The sequence below is a fragment of the Nyctibius grandis genome, chromosome 5 (genome assembly GCF_013368605.1).
Source record: "Nyctibius grandis isolate bNycGra1 chromosome 5, bNycGra1.pri, whole genome shotgun sequence".
Classification (NCBI taxonomy): Eukaryota; Metazoa; Chordata; class Aves; order Nyctibiiformes; family Nyctibiidae; genus Nyctibius; species Nyctibius grandis.
This window is the reverse complement of record NC_090662.1, coordinates 66,915,785-66,933,594: the sequence shown is the minus strand read 5'-3', so window position 1 is coordinate 66,933,594 and position 17,810 is coordinate 66,915,785. Positions and strand designations below refer to the sequence as shown.

The 17,810-nt window shown below is 45.5% G+C and overlaps 1 protein-coding gene across 1 annotated transcript in view; it reads right to left on the bottom strand.

The window, feature by feature from the left end:
- Nucleotides 1–518: 518 nt before the first annotated feature.
- Nucleotides 519–17,810, bottom strand: part of HIPK2 (homeodomain interacting protein kinase 2) — a 135,464-nt gene continuing 118,172 nt past the window's right edge. Inside the window, 5 exon segments of the mRNA XM_068401077.1 lie at nucleotides 519–1,375; nucleotides 3,131–3,291; nucleotides 4,303–4,550; nucleotides 14,387–14,668; nucleotides 17,311–17,490. Coding sequence (XP_068257178.1) covers nucleotides 908–1,375; nucleotides 3,131–3,291; nucleotides 4,303–4,550; nucleotides 14,387–14,668; nucleotides 17,311–17,490 — 1,339 coding nt within the window. The 3' untranslated portion in view covers nucleotides 519–907.

Here is a 17,810-nt window from a genome sequence, read left to right as displayed (position 1 = left end):
TCAACACAAAATAGTAAAAAGGGTGTGTGACCTGTATAGTGCTACATTCTACCGGGGGAAGGGGGCAGCTAAAATGTCTCCTCCTATACTAAAACGGCTAGGGATTGAAAAGGAAAATTTCCAAATAAAATAAAATGAAACACAACTGAAATCCAACATTCATTATTAGAGATCTCGTTTAGGAATAGCATTTCTCAGGGATTTATCCAGTGTTCAAGGAAAGTGAGAAACATCCCATTGCTTTTGCTCTTGGCCAGTACTACATGGCCTGTTTTGACCAGGTGTGTTTAAGCGTAGCAGTGCTAGTTCTGAATGTAGAGCACTGGGACAACGTTTTCTCCTCTTCCCTCAGCCTCCCTTACCCACTTTCTATTTCCAGAAAAAAAAAAAAAAAAAAACCTTAGGTATGCTTTGGGCTACAAAGACCACTGCAAAGATGGGGCATAAATCCTTTGAAATGCTGGATAAATCCCTAATCCATATACCTATTGGATTAAAAACCTAATAGATTTCATTTTAGGTGTTCTGGACAACAAATTTCTAAATGTAGCTCACTATTGGATGAAAATAACCTTTAAAGTCTACTGGTGAAGTTCTTCAAAAGACAGGACCTGCTGGAGGGTCCTTCTGCTTCTCTCTCTCTCTCTAGTTCGGTGCAGAACAGTTGTTTTTTTGTGGTTTATTTTTTTTCTGTTCTTTTTTTCCATTTTCTTTTTTTTTTTTAAGTAAAAAGTGTAGAATTGGTTCTCCCCCTTCTTTCCTCTTTCTCGTTTCTTCCTTATAGTCTCCTTCGTTCAAGTTTCACATGAGCCTCCCATTGCATTGTTGGTTTGTCATGTTCTTCAGTACACAAGCGGCCGCCTCACTCCCCCGGGATGGGTGCATCTCTCGCTCCTTATTCCAGTGTTTAGATGTAAGGGTACTGGTTGACCTTGGTGGGGCTCAGTGGGTATCCAGTGTAGACTGTGGAGGCTGGAGAAGCACTGATATAGGTCTGATGGGCAAACTGAGCCTGGTACTGACTCGGGTGGATGGTAGGTGAGGGCAGAACCCGCGGGCCCATGCTGACAGGGACCTGGTGGACGATGCTGGCGGGGTAGGTGGTGTGCTGCACGGTATGCCGCGCAGACCCTTGGGAGGCCACCAGGTGTGCGACGGTGCCTGTGGAGCCCAGGGCGGCGGGGGCGGTGTATGTGTAGAGGTGGGGTTGGGCGGGCAGGTGAGCAGCGGCAGCCGCGGCCAAGTGAGGATGAACTGTACCGTGGCTGGGACTATTGTGCGGGAAAGAGTACGGGGCCTGAGCTATCGTTGGAGTGATGTAGGCTTGCTGTCTCCGGTGACTCCCTGTGCGATCGGTCGTGACGTGCTGCTGGGCCTGGATAAAGACAGCAACAGTGATAAGCGGTTACAAGACAAGAGACAGCTCTTTACCTCCTCACTTGTGCCTGGGAGCCTCCCTACAACACCAGGATGGACTCAGCTAAGTCCCTTGTGCTCCTCCTGACAGTCTTCCCTTAGAAACGGGTGATGGCAAAGGGTCCCTCCCAAGCCTATGAAGACCCTGTAGTTTCATACATTCACCAAAATAGCTCCCAAAAGGACAACAGAGTCCCCTACTTTGAGTCACGAGCTGCTGGCACAGCTAACATGAAGACCCAACCTTGGATGCCCAGCTCCTAAGAACAAGTCCAGTCGCTCGCACAACACGTGGCTTTTGTTAGTGAACTCTCTGCTGACAAAATGTGGTATGCTGATAGCTCAGGGGAATGAAGTTGCTTAACTACATTTGGAACAGGCAATTTATTTTTGCTCACTTCGTGTCTTTGCGGTTATCATTTCCTCAGTTAGTAAAATAACTACTTTATTTTTTAAAGATAAAACTCTTGGCTCGATCAGATCCTGCAAGTGCCTGGTACCCTCATGTAATCAGCTATAATGACTTGAGCACAGGCAATTTCTTGCAGTGGGACAGGAGCAATGTACTTTTCTTCAGTGATTTTCCAAGGTTTTTTTTTTACACTGCACAATAATGTCAAGGAGTTTTCCTGGTCATTTGTAGTCAGAGTATTAAATAACCAATAAAGTAGGAATTAGAAGGCAAGAAGGGCAATGCTCCATATTATTTCCTTCTATTCTTCCAAGCCTTCTCATCCTCCTCGTAAGCAGTCCCTGCGCTGTTATTGTGGTCTGAAATGCGGGAGCCACACTCCTCCCCCACTCTTGGAAACAGCATCTCGCCCACTTCCTCCATTTTCACTCACTTTTATTTCAGGTTTGTTTAAATTTTTAAATTTCAACTACATTTTGAGGGGGAGGGGACATTCTTATCCTCCAAATTATATTTAAAAAAACACCAAACACCCAGTTCTGCTTATATTCAGCTCTGGATGCAAACCAGTGCTGTCCTCTGAGCTCACCAGACTTTCTCCCCTTGAAATGTTGGTAACTGTGCTGTAACTTCCCTACTCTCATTACCTCACCTCAGGGTAGAGAGAGGCCCCAGGTGCAGTACATGGAAAGGGCATTATTTAGTGAAGCTCCTGGGGAGCTCCCTGGGTGTTTTGATCATAGACTATGAAACATCTTGAGAACTGCATGCTGCCAAGTAATGAGATTTGCCCAGATTTCAGCCCAGATTTATCATGGGATGGATCAAACTCATTACATGAGGTCACGTATAAGCACAGAGGTTCTGCTTTGCCTTGTCACATCTGATGGAGACTTCTCTCCCAATCCCACAGCCATGCCGATGCACTCCCTTCACTTGGAAGATACTCTCCCCATGGTTACCTACAGCTAAGAGGAATTCAGTCCTTCCTACACGGTCCTGCTCCACTCTTTTGTGTCTGAGCCACTGCATCTTCTCTCTCACATTATTCCCACTTGCACTGTTACATCATCTGACTTCAAAACACACGGTAAGAGTACCACCAGCCCACTCAGGGGTGGGATCTCCACTACCTCTACTGCCTGAGCTGGAAGATCAAGGTCTGTAGTGAAGTTGAAACAAGTCGATCAAACTCGACATGGGGCCCAACTATCATTAGACTGGAACAGGACAGCCCATGCTGGAGGAGTGTTAGGTTATAGCTGGATGATGCACCACCAAATTTTGTCTCAGTTGACTTACCTGACTTAGATTAAGAGGCTGCTGCTGCTGGAAATGTGCTCCTGGTCGCTGCTGCCTATAGGCAACGGCTCCAGATGAGCTCCCTGAAGAGTGACCGCTGGTGGAGGTCACGGTGCTGGAGGACTTGGACTTGTAGGAGGATGAGTGGTGACTGGTGGTGACTGTGCCAGGAAAGGAAACACATTTGTAGCTTACATCACATTCTTTAATTGCTCACCCTACCTTTTCCTCACTGAATCTCCTCCAGAGTGGCTTTTGGGAAGAGACATACAACAGAAGCAGGGTAAGAAAATGATTTCTCTTAATTAACAGTATATCTCAGCAGTGCTTCTAATACATGGGCAGCCTGTTATCTTAGAGGCAGACAAGCAGACCTGATATCTGGACCCAAACTGGGCCCAAGGAAGGCTTTACAGATCCTACAAAAGTGTGAGAAACTGTTTGGCCAGCAGAACTGTACGATGAAGGTACAAATCCCAAGGAGAAGAAGGAAAGTATAGTGTGCACAGCACAAAAAAGCCCTGGCTGGGCTGACCTCAGGGTGAGTAGGAAGGGAGGGAGAAGGAGCTAGTGGGGAGCTCACCCTCTGAGCCTTCGCGTTCACCAGCAGTGCGTCAAAAGAAAGGACTGCCAAGTAGCTCAAAGCCAATTGCTTTGGGCCAGACGTCCACCATGAGCCCCTTTTCAACACACCATACTACCTAGCATTGTGGAGACTCTAGATGAGCAAACCTCATCAGTCCATAATGAAGATCCTGGGGAAATGTTCTTCCCAAAAACATCAACAAGTTTGGATGAAAATGCACATGTGTTTTCAATCTCTTACCCGTTTTTAAAGTAAACCTATGGAAAGGCAAGGCAGAAAAGGTTCACACTTGCATTTGGGAGCCTTTCACGTCAAATGTTGAGCTAAAGGCTGCACTCTGTTCTTGGGTTTGTACAGAAGTAACTGGGAATGACACTTGCCCCCGTGACTCCTGAGTGTACCAGTGCACATAAATAATGCAATATGGCTCCCAAGAACAGATGTGTCACTTGAGAGAAGGGCAGGAGCACGGTTTCTTTGGAAAAAAAACCAACCAAACAAACAAAATGAAACCGAACAATGAGATTCTTCGAAGATAAATCATTTATTTCTTACTCATTTTCTTGACGGAAGAGGTGCAATTTACCTGGTGCCAGGCTATCGCACTCTACCAACACCTCACTGGCCTGGGTTTTCAGTGGTGGCACGATGATCGTTCGGGGGTTCCCACTGCAGTGAGTCTCTGGAACCCCTTTGGTGTCGTAGGTGTTCCCGTTATTCTGCCCTGTGCGATGCTGCACGGCGTAAGGGCTGTTGTTGCTGGAGGAATCGGAGTAGGGGGAGTCATGCACAGTGACACAACTGATGACGTTCTTCCTTTGCTTGGACATGGTACTGAAACACAAGCACACAAGTGGAAAGAGTGAAGGGGCAACAATCGACTCGGAAGCCACCAGAAGATTCTGCCCACGGCAGACTAGCTCCGTAAAGGCAAAGCACACCCTTCAGTCCTCCACCAGAGAGAGGCTGCTTAAGCCAAATCCCAGGCTTCAAAACTCTCTCGTTGCTATTCCAGGAAAGCCTTCATGGAGGTCAAGGAGTGAGTAAGACATTGTGGATGGATCTTATATTCACACTGCTTAGAATAGCACTGAACCAGACTGCCAGATTTATTTTCAGACTGCTTTTTATATATATGTGCACTAGAAGCCCAGCAGTTATACTATGCTTTGTTGCAAGTCTCACCACCCACACAAAAACGTGGTGGTTTCTCCCAGCCTTCCAGCAATGATTTAATAATAAATGCTATGACTTTTCATGATTAAATCCCATGAATCTACAAAATACACTCTGTTCTACTTACTAATATGGTACAATAGGCATATATTCTCAATAAGCATTTGAAACTGAGGAACAAATGAAGAAATAAATGAGTGAAGTACATAAAGCTTTTTGTTTTCTTTTCTTTTTCTGAATAAGCACTGGGTCTCCTGACTCTGGATTATCAAGGTCCTGCTGCAGCTAATCTATCTATGACATCAAAAAAGTGATTAAAAAGGAACATCAACACTTCCAAGATTAGTGCTAGAAGTTCATTAGACTAGACTGCATGAGTACGATTGGGATTTGCTCTGCTATTGTGTCTAATTATTCCTGATGGTTTCTCCTTCCTGTTATGAGCTTGTTTAGGGAGAAGAGAGAGCAAGAAAGAGGACGGAGGAAGGAGGATGGTGAAGATTTGCTTAAATGGCTCATATCCTTGACAGTGCACAGACCTTGACTACAGAAAATAGCTGCTATGTTTCACTGATTGCATTATGTTGTTATGGCAACTGAAGTTTTTAAAATGATGAAAAGAAATGGATAGCACATAAAAAGCTATGTAATTAGGCTTAATGGTGAAAACAGCCCCAACAGTAACAGAAACGCCACAGAGAAAAAGGAATCCATCTTTTAACTTCTTGAGTGTGCACTTTAAAAAGAGAGAGATCCCTTTCCCATGGAGTCTCCTCTCCATTCTCTCACTCTGGCTGGTCCAGTCCAGGCAACAACTGATTAACCTGGTCTCTCCTCAGGGATGGAGCCGTTTGTTCCCTAGTCTCAGCATCGCTTCTTACCCAGGGAAAGGTGGAGCAGGTACTCAGAACAGTTTCCTTCCAAGGACATTGTTTGCTTTATTTATTTTTCACAGTGCTAAAGGAGCACTGGTGGGTTCCCTTCAACTTGTCCGTCCCAAAGCCTCTCCGTCAGCATTCACAAGCCGCAACTCACCACCTCGCTCCCCAGACTGGTAACTGAAAAGCTGTCATCTCCATTAAAGAAGGCCTTGGGGTGCTGCATTCACAAACAAGTTACCATCACACAGACTTTCCCTGCGCTGTCGTCACAGGATCCCGGCGTGCCCTGAAGGGGACACAAGACCATGTTGTTCTACGCGCAGTGAAAATTACATCTGGAGAGGCCCCTGCTGTCCTAAAGCATTGACACCTGAAACAGGGCAGATGACAGAGAAGGAGGGGAAGCTATTGCACAGCCATCTGGAAGCTGAAAGCAATCCTTGCAGGGGCAAGGATCTTTTTGATGGGTACGGTGTAAGACAGCGAACCCTTGTATTCTGGCTTTCCACAGGAAGCTGGAGAGAGTTGGATTAGAAATGGAAAGAGCAACAGAGTATCTTAGATGGACAACTACTGTGTGTGAAGAAAGATGTATCAGTTTGGATATGGTGCTACGAAAGAAGAATATTAAGCTCATAAAAATGACAAATATTGCATCAATATTCCTCTCTCCTTCAGTAGAAATGCCTGTAATCACACATTTATGAGTATCCACACTGCTTGCCCTTTGCAGCTACCCTTGGCTGCCAGTTGCGAAGAGATATATATTCTCTATCTCAGACAGTTATTACATTTTATAAAGAAAAATCAAGTCACTAAAGAGCCTTCTGACAAGTGATAAGGTCTAGCTGTTCTTCTACAGTCCCTTCCTTACATCAGTGGCTGAGCTGCTGAACTGGAAATACTTGCTCTCGGCTGACACTTGACATGGGAAGGCTGAGCTGTGGAACTGGAAAGGTATTTTTCTGTGTAATCTGTGCTATGTATTGTTTCAGAACGGGCATATTTTTCACCAATTTGACTGAAGGTTTGTCAAAGCAGGGACCATGAGGAGTCTCTTCAAAGTCTCATAGCTCCTTGGTTACAATAAGAAAACCAAGTAAATATGTTTGGTTGAATAAATAAGTGACCCCAAACCCAAACCGTTCCAGAAAAAGGGACCACAGCAGGATATTAAACTCATTTCACAAATGGGAAACAGGAAGGACCAGAGCTGTGGTCCTGCCACGCCTTACGCAAGTGCTTAGCACTACTAGCATGTGTCATCCACCAAAGTCAGCTGGACTATCCAGTAACAGAGCGAAAGCACATGGGTAAATATTTGCAGGATTGGGGCCTAAGTGATTCGCCTCTTGATTAAGCAGGCTGCATCATTTCAAGCGCACGAGGGAGTCCCATTGAAAGCAGATGGATTTTTGTCTTCAGGAAAGGTAACGACTGAGGTTAATGTCAGAGCAGGCAGAGAAGTCAGTCGGGACTATTCATACACTCAGAGCTTGGCAACTGCTGTACCACAGCCTGCCCAAGAGGTTAAGGGTGGGAACTTCAAAAGCATCAAAGGCTCAACTCATGCTGAAAAATCAGTGGATTCGCAGGCTTAGAGATACACGTTAAGCTGAAATGGGGGCTTCTGAAAACTCAACCCAGAAGAGCTAGTGCTCCCCCTTGTCAAAGCCTTCTTGCTAGCCAGCAACTGTCCTCATTCCAGCTCCCTCTGAGGACTCAGCTGCTCTCCTCACCTCACAGTAATGCAGGAGTTATCTGTGTGAGGTCCCAGCTGTGTGAGCCTTCCCCACTCACAACCTATCAGGACTGAGAGCTTTTACCTGTTGACACAACACTTGCCTACTCAGCAAGCTTACTGTATTCCTATAACTCAGCCACAGCTTTTGGGGATGTTTGTGCTTACACAGAAAAATAGTATTAAAAGTCTTGCCCCCTTCCTATTAAGCTGACTCCAAGCCTGATAATTGCTTTCCCTCCTGCAAGCACAGTAGCAGCAGCATATGTGATTTAGTAGTGTTGAGAGTCGGCATGTGTTCCTGGTCAGCTTGTGTGCCTGCCTGCATTCTGTGGGTAGGTGTATTTTAATTCTCCAGAGGAGGGAGGGGGGAAGATTACCAAAATGGCATCAAATCCATCTACACAGACTGAAAAGCAGTAAGACAGGAAGGCTGTTTAACCCTTACTGGCTGGAGCTGCATCCTTCCTTTCAGAACAGCAGCTGGAAAAATATGCATTGCTTTGTAAGTTTATTATTAGTTTATGAGTGGTAGCCCATTCCTACCCAGTCCCGAAGAGCTTGTTCTCAAACTTGGACGCAAAACAATTCATGTCTGTCCAATGTGAAGACACAGAGCACGACCGTGCCTTCAAACGTGCAGAAGCAGCTCTCGGAGACAGCTCTCTAACATATACCACCCTCACGAGTGCACAGCGGAGAGATGGACGTGGGTCTCTATTCCCCACAGCAAGGAAAGATCTCAAGGAAGAGTCTGATGGAGGAAACAGAAGATTGTACACGGGCACAGGGCAAGAAACTAAGGTGGGCATCTCAGATACTGTTAATGGAAAGGTGCCAAATGCAGATGTTGATAATGAAAAGTAAGAGGAAATCAAGGAAAAGAAGATGCTGAATTAGGTGTTAAAACAACATTGGAACCATCTAAATAGACAAGGACAAAGACGGGGACAACAGCTCTCATAACAGTGCAACTTGAGATGATTTCTACTTGCCGAAGGCCCAGCACAAAAGCTTGGTATGTGATAGCATTGCATGAACAGGATCTTTTTTTCCCTGAATATCTCAAGTTACACCAGAATCCTCGAAAAAGCAAATAGAGTCTACTAGGGGCAATTCTTCAGCATGCGGTTCACCCACAGAGATAGAAACCTTTCAGTGTGGCTGACACTATAGCAACAAAGGCTTTCAGCTCTGAAGGCTGCCAGGATGGCCTTCTACTTTGGGGGAAGAAGGCACCCATCCCAAAGGCACTGTGCCTTTGAACGGGCGTGTCTGTATATCATGGCATGTCAGCTTTACATCACATCACAAAAATTCTGTTCCAGGTCTCTGAAAACTGAATAACATGCAACCTTTTCACTTTGCTGCTTCAGAATAATCCACCTATTCTAGGAAAGTATAGAGTCAGCCAACAAAAACTCACGCTACAACTGCATCGCTCTCTTCACATTGAAATCTTATGTCATGCATAGCTCAGTGTTGAGAACATGCCCCTCTCTTCAGCTCTACCTCCATCCCGACCTGTTAATGTGCTCTCACCTTCTTTGTGAATTTGTGATGGTAAGAAATATTTATCAAGTACTACACTGAGGCCATTTTATTAGGCTATACAGCACATGCTGTAGCTATTTAAGTCATATATACTGAATTGCTTAGGAGGTTGTAAAGGTTCTGCTGCTAAAGGTTTGCTGAGAGAGCTACTGTCTATCTCTGTTATTTTAAGTATTAGTTGCATGTTGGTGTGTCTTCTGGAGATGGAAGGCAGCAACCTTTTTACCAGATGACTGTGGTTAGTCAACGTATTGCTATGCAGAGTCAGTGCATTACTATGCACAGCATAACATAGCCACAATAGGCTAGATGTCAAAAGAGAATTACAAACGGTATTTTGACCCTCACACACACACATCAGCAAGTTGGCAAAAAAAAATGGTTTGTGCCTGCCAGCGATTTCTGTGCATAACAGGAACAAAAGTCCTCTTAAGTAGGCTCCACCACCATTGCACTACGACATGAATAAGGTGAATTAACAACTTGCATCAGCTCATGGTCAGTTATAAAGGTGAGACTCACACAGAGACTTCACTGTAGAATTTACTATCCTCAGAAAAAGGAAAAAAAAAAAACAACCCTGCAAGAATTTTGTGCCAGTGAAGACAGCCAATGAGGCATGTCAGTGTGCCCACATGACAGCTGTGGTCAGCCTTTCTTGCCCAGAAAGACAGTGATTACCATAAGGATCCCATGGAAAGCCAAGCTGGAGAGGTGTTACTTATGATACCAGTGCAAACAGAACACGCAGTGGGGAAGTGAGGGGCTCTCCTGCCTCTTTGGGGTGGAAGCACCCTCAAAACCACCCACCTCAAGGCCATCTTTGTATTGTTTCAAGAAAACAATCATGTTTTCCTTGGCTGCTGCACTCATTGCTTGGATGGGAAGTCATCTAGGCATGTCACAACGGCCACCTCCACTGCCTTCCCTTCCACCCCTTCCTCCTGTCACGCTCTGGACATGGCAATACCCCTGGCTGCAGGACCAGCACAGCCCAGCACATCCCTTCTGCAGGACCACGTGTGCTCTCCCCTCCCTTCCAGCCACAATTCAGCCACCCCAGGGTGCACATGCACCTCTCTACTCTGCGTTTAAGTAGTTGCTTTATTTTTCTCCACTTCTAAGCTTCAGAAATATTTAATCAAGGAAGGATTTACATTTAAACCACTGCACCATGAGAAGTTGCACACTGGGGAGAACTTAACCCCTACTACTTGCTGAATACATGCTCCGATTACTGTGACTGCAGTTGCACTGTTGGTCTGTCTGTCTGCCTGCTTGACTTTCTTGCTAGAGCAAGTAGAGAAACTCAAGAGGAATAAATTTATAAGAAAAATGTCAAGTCTATGCTCTGTTTTTACTCTCTTCAATGCTTTACAGGTAATGGCTAGACCTAAATTCTTCTTTCCAGGATAAATAACAGCACAGCAGTAAACATCTCTTTGGCCTACAGAGTCTCTTTGTAAAGGATGCTGAACTGAGACTCTAGAAACTCACTGCTGATAAACAAACAGGGTCACAAAATTGCTTCCTGTCCATATAATGCTTTTTATATGGAAATTTTTTCCTACTGTTCTACAGGACAAAAAGTCACATGCAAAAGTTTGTGGGCACCAGAAACCAGGTAAAAACAGTTTCAGTCAGTCAAAATGTTCCCTTTTTATTCTGACCATTTCAAACTTTGTTTTCTATTATTTCCTTACATTTTGAAAGAAGAAAAAAGAAAGACCTCCATTACACCAGAAAAGAGAAGTCTCCTTAATTAGTTAATCACCTAATGCTTCTTTCCCTTAAAAAAAAGTCAAAACCTTTTTGCAGCTTCCCCAGATTTCACTATGTCGGGGATATTACTATAAAAATCTCAATGTAGCCTGCAAAAAGCCTTAGTTTTGACAAACTGACTTTTTTAATCAGGACTTTGCCCCCTGAAAATCTCTGACCATTTCTCTGAGGACTGTCCCTGCTGAACTGTACCTGAGGTCCCTTCCCTTCTCTGTCATTCCACTCCAGGCACGGGGTCGGGGCCCAGTAGATGGCCCCCTTTGACAAGGCTCCATTGAGCAGGTCCCCCAGAGCCCACCTCGCACCACCTCCCCAGCACCTTCACCCGACAGGAGCCCAACATTTTCATATGACTATTGATTTTAAAAAGATGACACCAAGCTACACTCATCAACAGGGTAAAACACATGCGAGCAAAGAACGAGCAACGTGCTGTCCTGCCGGCCCAGTCAGCTGGTATTTCATAAACATCCTACTTGAACATCTGTGCTTTTCATTAGGAAAAGGAAAATTCTGCCCACATCACACTGAATTCTTCAGATTTTTCTTTCACCAATAAAAAAGTTGCATCCCCCGTACTAGAAAAGCTCTCTCTGCTGCTCTGGTATTACAGAGAGACTTTTCTGTCAGACTAAATCCAAGCTGTAGGGCTCCTTTACTGCATCAGCAGTATCATATTTTATCAGCATTACCAGTCCTTCTTAAACCGAGACTTATGAAATCATCATCGAAAGATCTACTACTTCTCAAAACCACAGGTAGCTCTAATCTCTCTTAGCTGAGCAATCAATAAAATAAACATTTTTAGTCTCATGGGTCAAAGAGAAACTTCCAATCCCACAGGAAAAAAGAGAATGAAGTGCTGTAGCAAATTCAGGAGCTGATCCAGCGTCAGTGAAGTTAATGCAAAGATATAACTGCTATCAATAACATGGGATCAGGCAATTAACTTTGATCTATCAAGTGCCATATGATTTCTGTATTCTAATCTACAAAAAGCTAATAGTGTTAAGATGTGACCAATGGCACGTTTCAAGTTATTCCTTATTTTTCACCCCCACCCACAGCTATTGCCCAACAGGGTAGTATTTGCATAAATATGGGTGAGAAAAGGCATTCTTTGCATGGTTTCATTTTCGACTCAGATCCTGAAAGTTTGGGCACTGATTACAGTAAAGCACATACTTCACTGTCACTCCCATTTTTCTTGAAGCCAAAGAAAACATGTACAAAAACTCGGAGGTACTTTCCTAAATGTGACGTGCTTTCAATGAAAAAGACCTCAACTTTGGCAGGGGCATAGTTCATTGGCATTAAATGCTGATGCAGCTTCCTTGACTGGAAGCTACATTCTTACTCCAGCTGAGAATCTGGTCTTAGATATGCCCAGGTCAAAATGCTCTGAACGAGTTGATTTCACTCTCCTGCAGACTTTAACCAAAATTTCTCATTCTGGACATGCTGCTTTTCATCTGTGTCTGTGCCCCTAACTCTCCACTTGCTCTGGTTACATCTGCACAGGCAATTCCAAAAGGTGCCCAAGAACAGCCTGTGTCCGTGCAAAAATGTCTCTACATGGCTCAGAAATTAAATCTAGCTCTTAAGTTCTGGCCTTCCAGGAATGCTCTCGCCCTGGCACTCTGTATAGCTATGCCATATGGATACAAAAAGTAGCCAGGGATCTGATCTCAGGCAGGAACGTGTCCTGAATATGCTTTAGTCATATCAAAGCCAGTTTGTTTATGTAAGTCTGGCTCCTGGGACTACTTTTCTAACCCCTCAGCAGACCTTGCCCAAATATTTAAATACCCCAAACTCCCAACTTGATTTCCAGACATTTTCCAGAACTTTGTTCTGTCTGCCTCTCTGGAGAGATGTCGAGTGAAGAAACTGGTCAGCTGGCAGCAAAGCTGAGGTGGAAGAGACAACCATTAGCTGAAGTAGCTGCAGGAACACAGTTCTTTCCTCCATCCCCCTCTGGACCCAAGATGATACCCAGGTGGTAAGTATAAGTGTTTGCACATAATTTCATGAAGCCTGGGACCAGCAGCATGGATAAACATGCTTGCAAATAACTCCCATGACCCTTGAGATTCCTGTCCTCTTCATGCTGCCCAACCTCACCACCTTAGTTTTCAGCATATGTTTCGTCTTTTCCTTTTTTTTCCTCATTTCTAGTTCACCTGACTTCTACGCTGACCTTCATTCAACTCTTTCTGGAAACACGCTTTCTTCTCCCTACCAAACTAAGGAATATTTTTTTTTTAGGTGAAATACGTTACACTGTCCTGTGATCAATTCCCTACGATAACCATCGCATTCATGGCAGGTCTGAACGCAACAGGCACTGAGCTCTCACTGCCCGGTGGAGTTCACTGGCAGGGAGAAGGGGAATGGGAAGCGGCGGTGGCTGGCAGGAGGTAGGTTGAAATTGCAGCCCTAGATGCCTGAATCATATGTCTCCTCTTTACAGATTTTTAGCTCCTTGAGGCTAAACGCATCTCATCTGTTCTGTGCACATTTGCAGTGCTCCACTTATCACCACAGCGCAGAGATGCAGAGATATAGATAGATATCTCCAATGATTAAAGGCAAATCTGCCGTGGAGCATGTCCTAAATAAAAAAAATAAAATAATTCTCTCACGACAATACTGGAGGGATAAAGTTAAAAAATTCCTAGCTCAGTTACCAACAGAAAGATGGTAGAATTATTCAGCTGTTTGCAAGGCTACTTCTCTACAACTTACAAAGAAGAGTGGTATCTTATGACTGGCATCAGATGGGAAACCTAGAGTGCTTGCCTTTGACGAAAGGGCCGCACTGTTTACTACGTGAGTTAATTCTCTGAGGACCAAACTCAGTCACCATGGTCTTTACAGCCTCATCTACCCCCGCCCTGCAGAGTCAGTCAAAAAGCCATCAGTTTCTGCCACTTAGGACAATAGTTCAGGGATGTTTTGGCAACACAGTCAGAACTGAGCAAACCCCTTGCAATGTATTTATCATTACTGAGTGTTTACAACACAACCACTAACTGTTCTTGGGACCTTTTCACGGAAAATAGCACATATGGAAGGTGTCATTTACTGCTCTTTACAGATGCCTGGATCACTTAGAAAGAGAAAAGACAATTTTAAGTTACCTTCCTTCTGAGCCCTTCTTTTTGTCCTTGTTTTAAATAGCTACCTGACTTAAAGGGGCTCATCACCTTAGGATCTCTAAAGTCTCCTTTCAACAGTCCTGTGAGATAGAGGAAACTATTATTTCCTCTTATGGATGACAAACTATGGCACAGAGAGACTACTACACTTCTTCAAGGTCACACAGCAAATGTACAGCATGGTAGGGAACATCACCTAAGTCTGCTGGTATTTTAGCCTTCCCATCACCTTTCCTCTCAAACAAAAGATGATGTGGGTGCTGAGACCCAACTGTAACTCCCAGGAACCTACAGCAACTCCCGGGATGCTCCAGCACTTCTCTGCCTCCGTCTCTCTCTCCTGCATACACAGAAGAGCAGACAGCCACTGCTCACCTGGTGGGTGCATGCTTCTGCTCCTCCTCTTCATCCGTGTCGCTGCTGATAGTGATGACACTCACTGCAGGGCTAGGGGTGTCGGGAATGATTATCGTCTGCCGCTGCCGCTCCCGCGTGGTGCTGGTCGCCCCATCGCCCCAGCCACACGTGACGGCGGTGCTGCAGGCAGGGCTGTTGTGCACCATGGCACAGCGGGGAGGCGTGTTTTCCTTCACTCGTTTTGACCGCTGAGGCGAGCTGATTGATTGAGAGGATGAAACTTCATAGGTGGATGCATTTCTGGAAATGGGAAAGGTTGTTATAGTTAGTTAAAACTCGGTTTGCTGAAGTTGCCCGTCGCCATGTCTTTTGATTCCTGGTCTCTGATTCAGTGGCACTAATTTATGGAGTCTAGGAAAACTACAAAATCGGCAGTCACCTCTTCAAAGGACAGAGTGCCTCACATGACTTATTCATGTAATTGGATGAAAAGTAGTTTCTTTTAGTAAAAAAATCCATTTTGTTTTCCCTAGAAATTTCCAAATGAGAAATGCTGCCTCCCAGGAGTTTGCACTGGGAGGTAGAGGCTAGAGACACAGCCCAGACATACAAAACACAGGCAGGCACAGTATGGCTGTCGCAGAAGGAAGAAGAACCCAAATGATAATCCCTTTCTCCTGTATCCTGCATGGATACCTCATGACCAGTTATTTTTTGGCCAGAAAAAGCTAAAGGTAAAATTAGAATTCATTGTGGAAAACAACAATCATTTTTCAGGAAAACCGCTCTTCATAGTTGAAAATTTAATTTTCTGTTTAACAATCTTTTCAATGAACATTTCCTGCCCAATGCTTCATCCCCTAGGATAGTGGAGTCCCGTGGATGACAGCACACAGATGGGAGGACATATACTCAGTTTCATTTCATTCCCACGTGAGGCAGCAGATACAGCATATATAAATCAGAAAGAAAAGAACAATCATTTTATTATGCAGTACAAAAACATTCTCAAGTCCTGTTTTTTTCCCAGTCTTCCTACTTCAGCTTCCCTGCCTGACAGTTGGAAAGGGCCCACTTGCATCAGGGATCTGAACACAGAACCCGTCCACCAAACAGTGCAGCACAGGTCTGCAGATGGGAATATTTACCAAAGCACACTGATTAAAGCCCATTTCACTAATTTCCCACATTTTCTTTCTTCCTTGTATTTCTTCTGCCTATTGCAGAACTTCTGCAGATTCAAAAAGGAAAAAAATAAAGTTCTGGTTTTGTTCTACAGTGGGGTCTGGGCTGCACGTTCAGCTTGGCCCGAAAGCTAACAAAAGGAATAGGTGGCATCCATCAAAAGGAAGTCATTCTGGACGTATCGCACTCTACCAACTTACACAGGCTCTTTTGCATAACAAATGGCTGCACAGTAGCATTTGCAGTGCTTTTTGAATACCAATGAGCAGCGTGGAGAACCCTCCTCTCCAAAGGAGCACGTTCCTCATTTGGCTACAAAAGCATCACAATTAATGAAGCCGTAGAAACCCGTTGCTCTCAAAATGTCCAATTCCTCCTGGACGCTGCCACCCTGCCCCTGGAGAGGGAAGGGAGAGGGGAGGCCCTGCGCAGGCACGCTGGTTGCACCAGGCGCTCTCTTTTGCTGGCTTGCTGAGGATGTAGCCGCCTCTGCTCTACATTACGAATAGACTAAGACAGCTGGAGCCCACCCAAAGTAAATGCAACATTAGAGAGCACATAAATGGGAAGGATTTAAATAGTGGCCTCTGAACTTGAGTCAAATTGGTTGTGAACTCAGAACTTCTCTGGCCCCAGTCCAGTCACCCAGGAAAACCAGTAGCTCGTCTGTTTTGGCCACTGCACAAGTGGTGACCCATTTTGGTTCTCTCCCCTACACTGGTTTGTTTTGGTTTTTTTTTAAGAAATGTTCTAGTTTCATAGCCCAGAGGACTTTCCCCAGAACAGCTGCACATACATCTTAAACAGCCTTGTCCTCCAGGCAAGATCACAGGGCTGTGACAGGCACTGCAATCAACCTACCGTTTGAGTTGTGCCACATAATGTAGTATGAACCAAAACCCAGTCTCCGCCTTGCAGAGCCAAATGGTCCTGCTGAGAGTTGACAGATTTATGTGTCTAAGGACTGCCCCTGTATGAGATGTCCTTATAAAATGCTCCCTGTTTTATGCTGCCATGACTATAAAAAGGCCAGTGCGTGTATCTGTTGCTCGTGCGTCCTGTTCAAGATAGGGCCCAACCACCAACTTTAGGAGCTAGAGAGCTTGAAGCTGGCCTAAAGCCACCCCAGTCCTCCACTCTGCATGGCGTTAAAGTTCAGAAGATAGATCACCACCCCATTGCTTTTGAAAGGGCAGATCTTGTGTGCACACATCAGGCACATGTTCCTGAAGATGCCGTCCCCTGGAGGCACACCACCCTGGGGAAATGTAGACACTGCACCTCAGGACTGCTTTGAGACGACGTGGGAAGAAAAGGTTTGGCAACTGGGCATTGGGTCATGATGACCTGAGAATATAGTTACATTTTTAATTACAGTGACTATAAGGCCTCAGGTAATCACATCAGCATAACAAGCTGTATGAATAGGGCCTGAGTCTCCCATCTTGCATCCCCTCCAGCCACTAACTCCCATACAAAATGAAGCTCACTGGGTATAAATGCACCTGACTACCTCTTACACCCCATTTTCCTGGCCTGGGTGCAGGTGAGGTGAAGCAGCAAAGAGTCCATACACAAAAAGCATGTTCTAATCACTAGCGGTCTGTGCAGAAAACTTTATTTTGCCCCACGGATGTCAGTGAATACCACCTTTGTCAGCACGTTTGCATTGCAGGGCTGCACTCAGAGCAAGCCAGGTACTGACTCCCACCTCACCGCCAGGACCGACGCCAGCGCTGGGAGCCCTGCACACTCACCGGGGTGCTGACTGGTGCTGCTTATTCTTCCTGGCAGAGGTGGCGGCGGCGGGTGGCTGGCGCATGACGTGAGCAACACCCACGTTGACGGGCTGGGCTGTGGGGAGTGTCACGTGGCTAGCTAACAGCGCGGGCTGCTGCATGATGGGGTTGTAATGGCTGCCGTGAGTGTGGGTGTTTCTGCAAAAGGAGGGAGACAGGAACATGTTTAAAATGCAACTGGCCACTCTTCAGCAGGCTCTTTCACAGGCTCCCACCACCTTAACCAAGGCACCCTCCTCCAGGGCCCATTGGGCTCCCAGTCTCCCTAAGGAGGAGCGTTTTCTCCAGGGAACCGACTGAAGGGAGCGGTGCAGACATGGCACTCCTCTTCAGGCACAGGGAACAGAGAAGCTGCCCGTAGCTCTCAGAGAGGAGGGTGGCAGGCTGCAGCCTCTGCCCTTATCCCCCCGGCTCTGCGGGCTTGCAGGAGCCTGTCCCTCCCACCCTGGCTCTTCTCA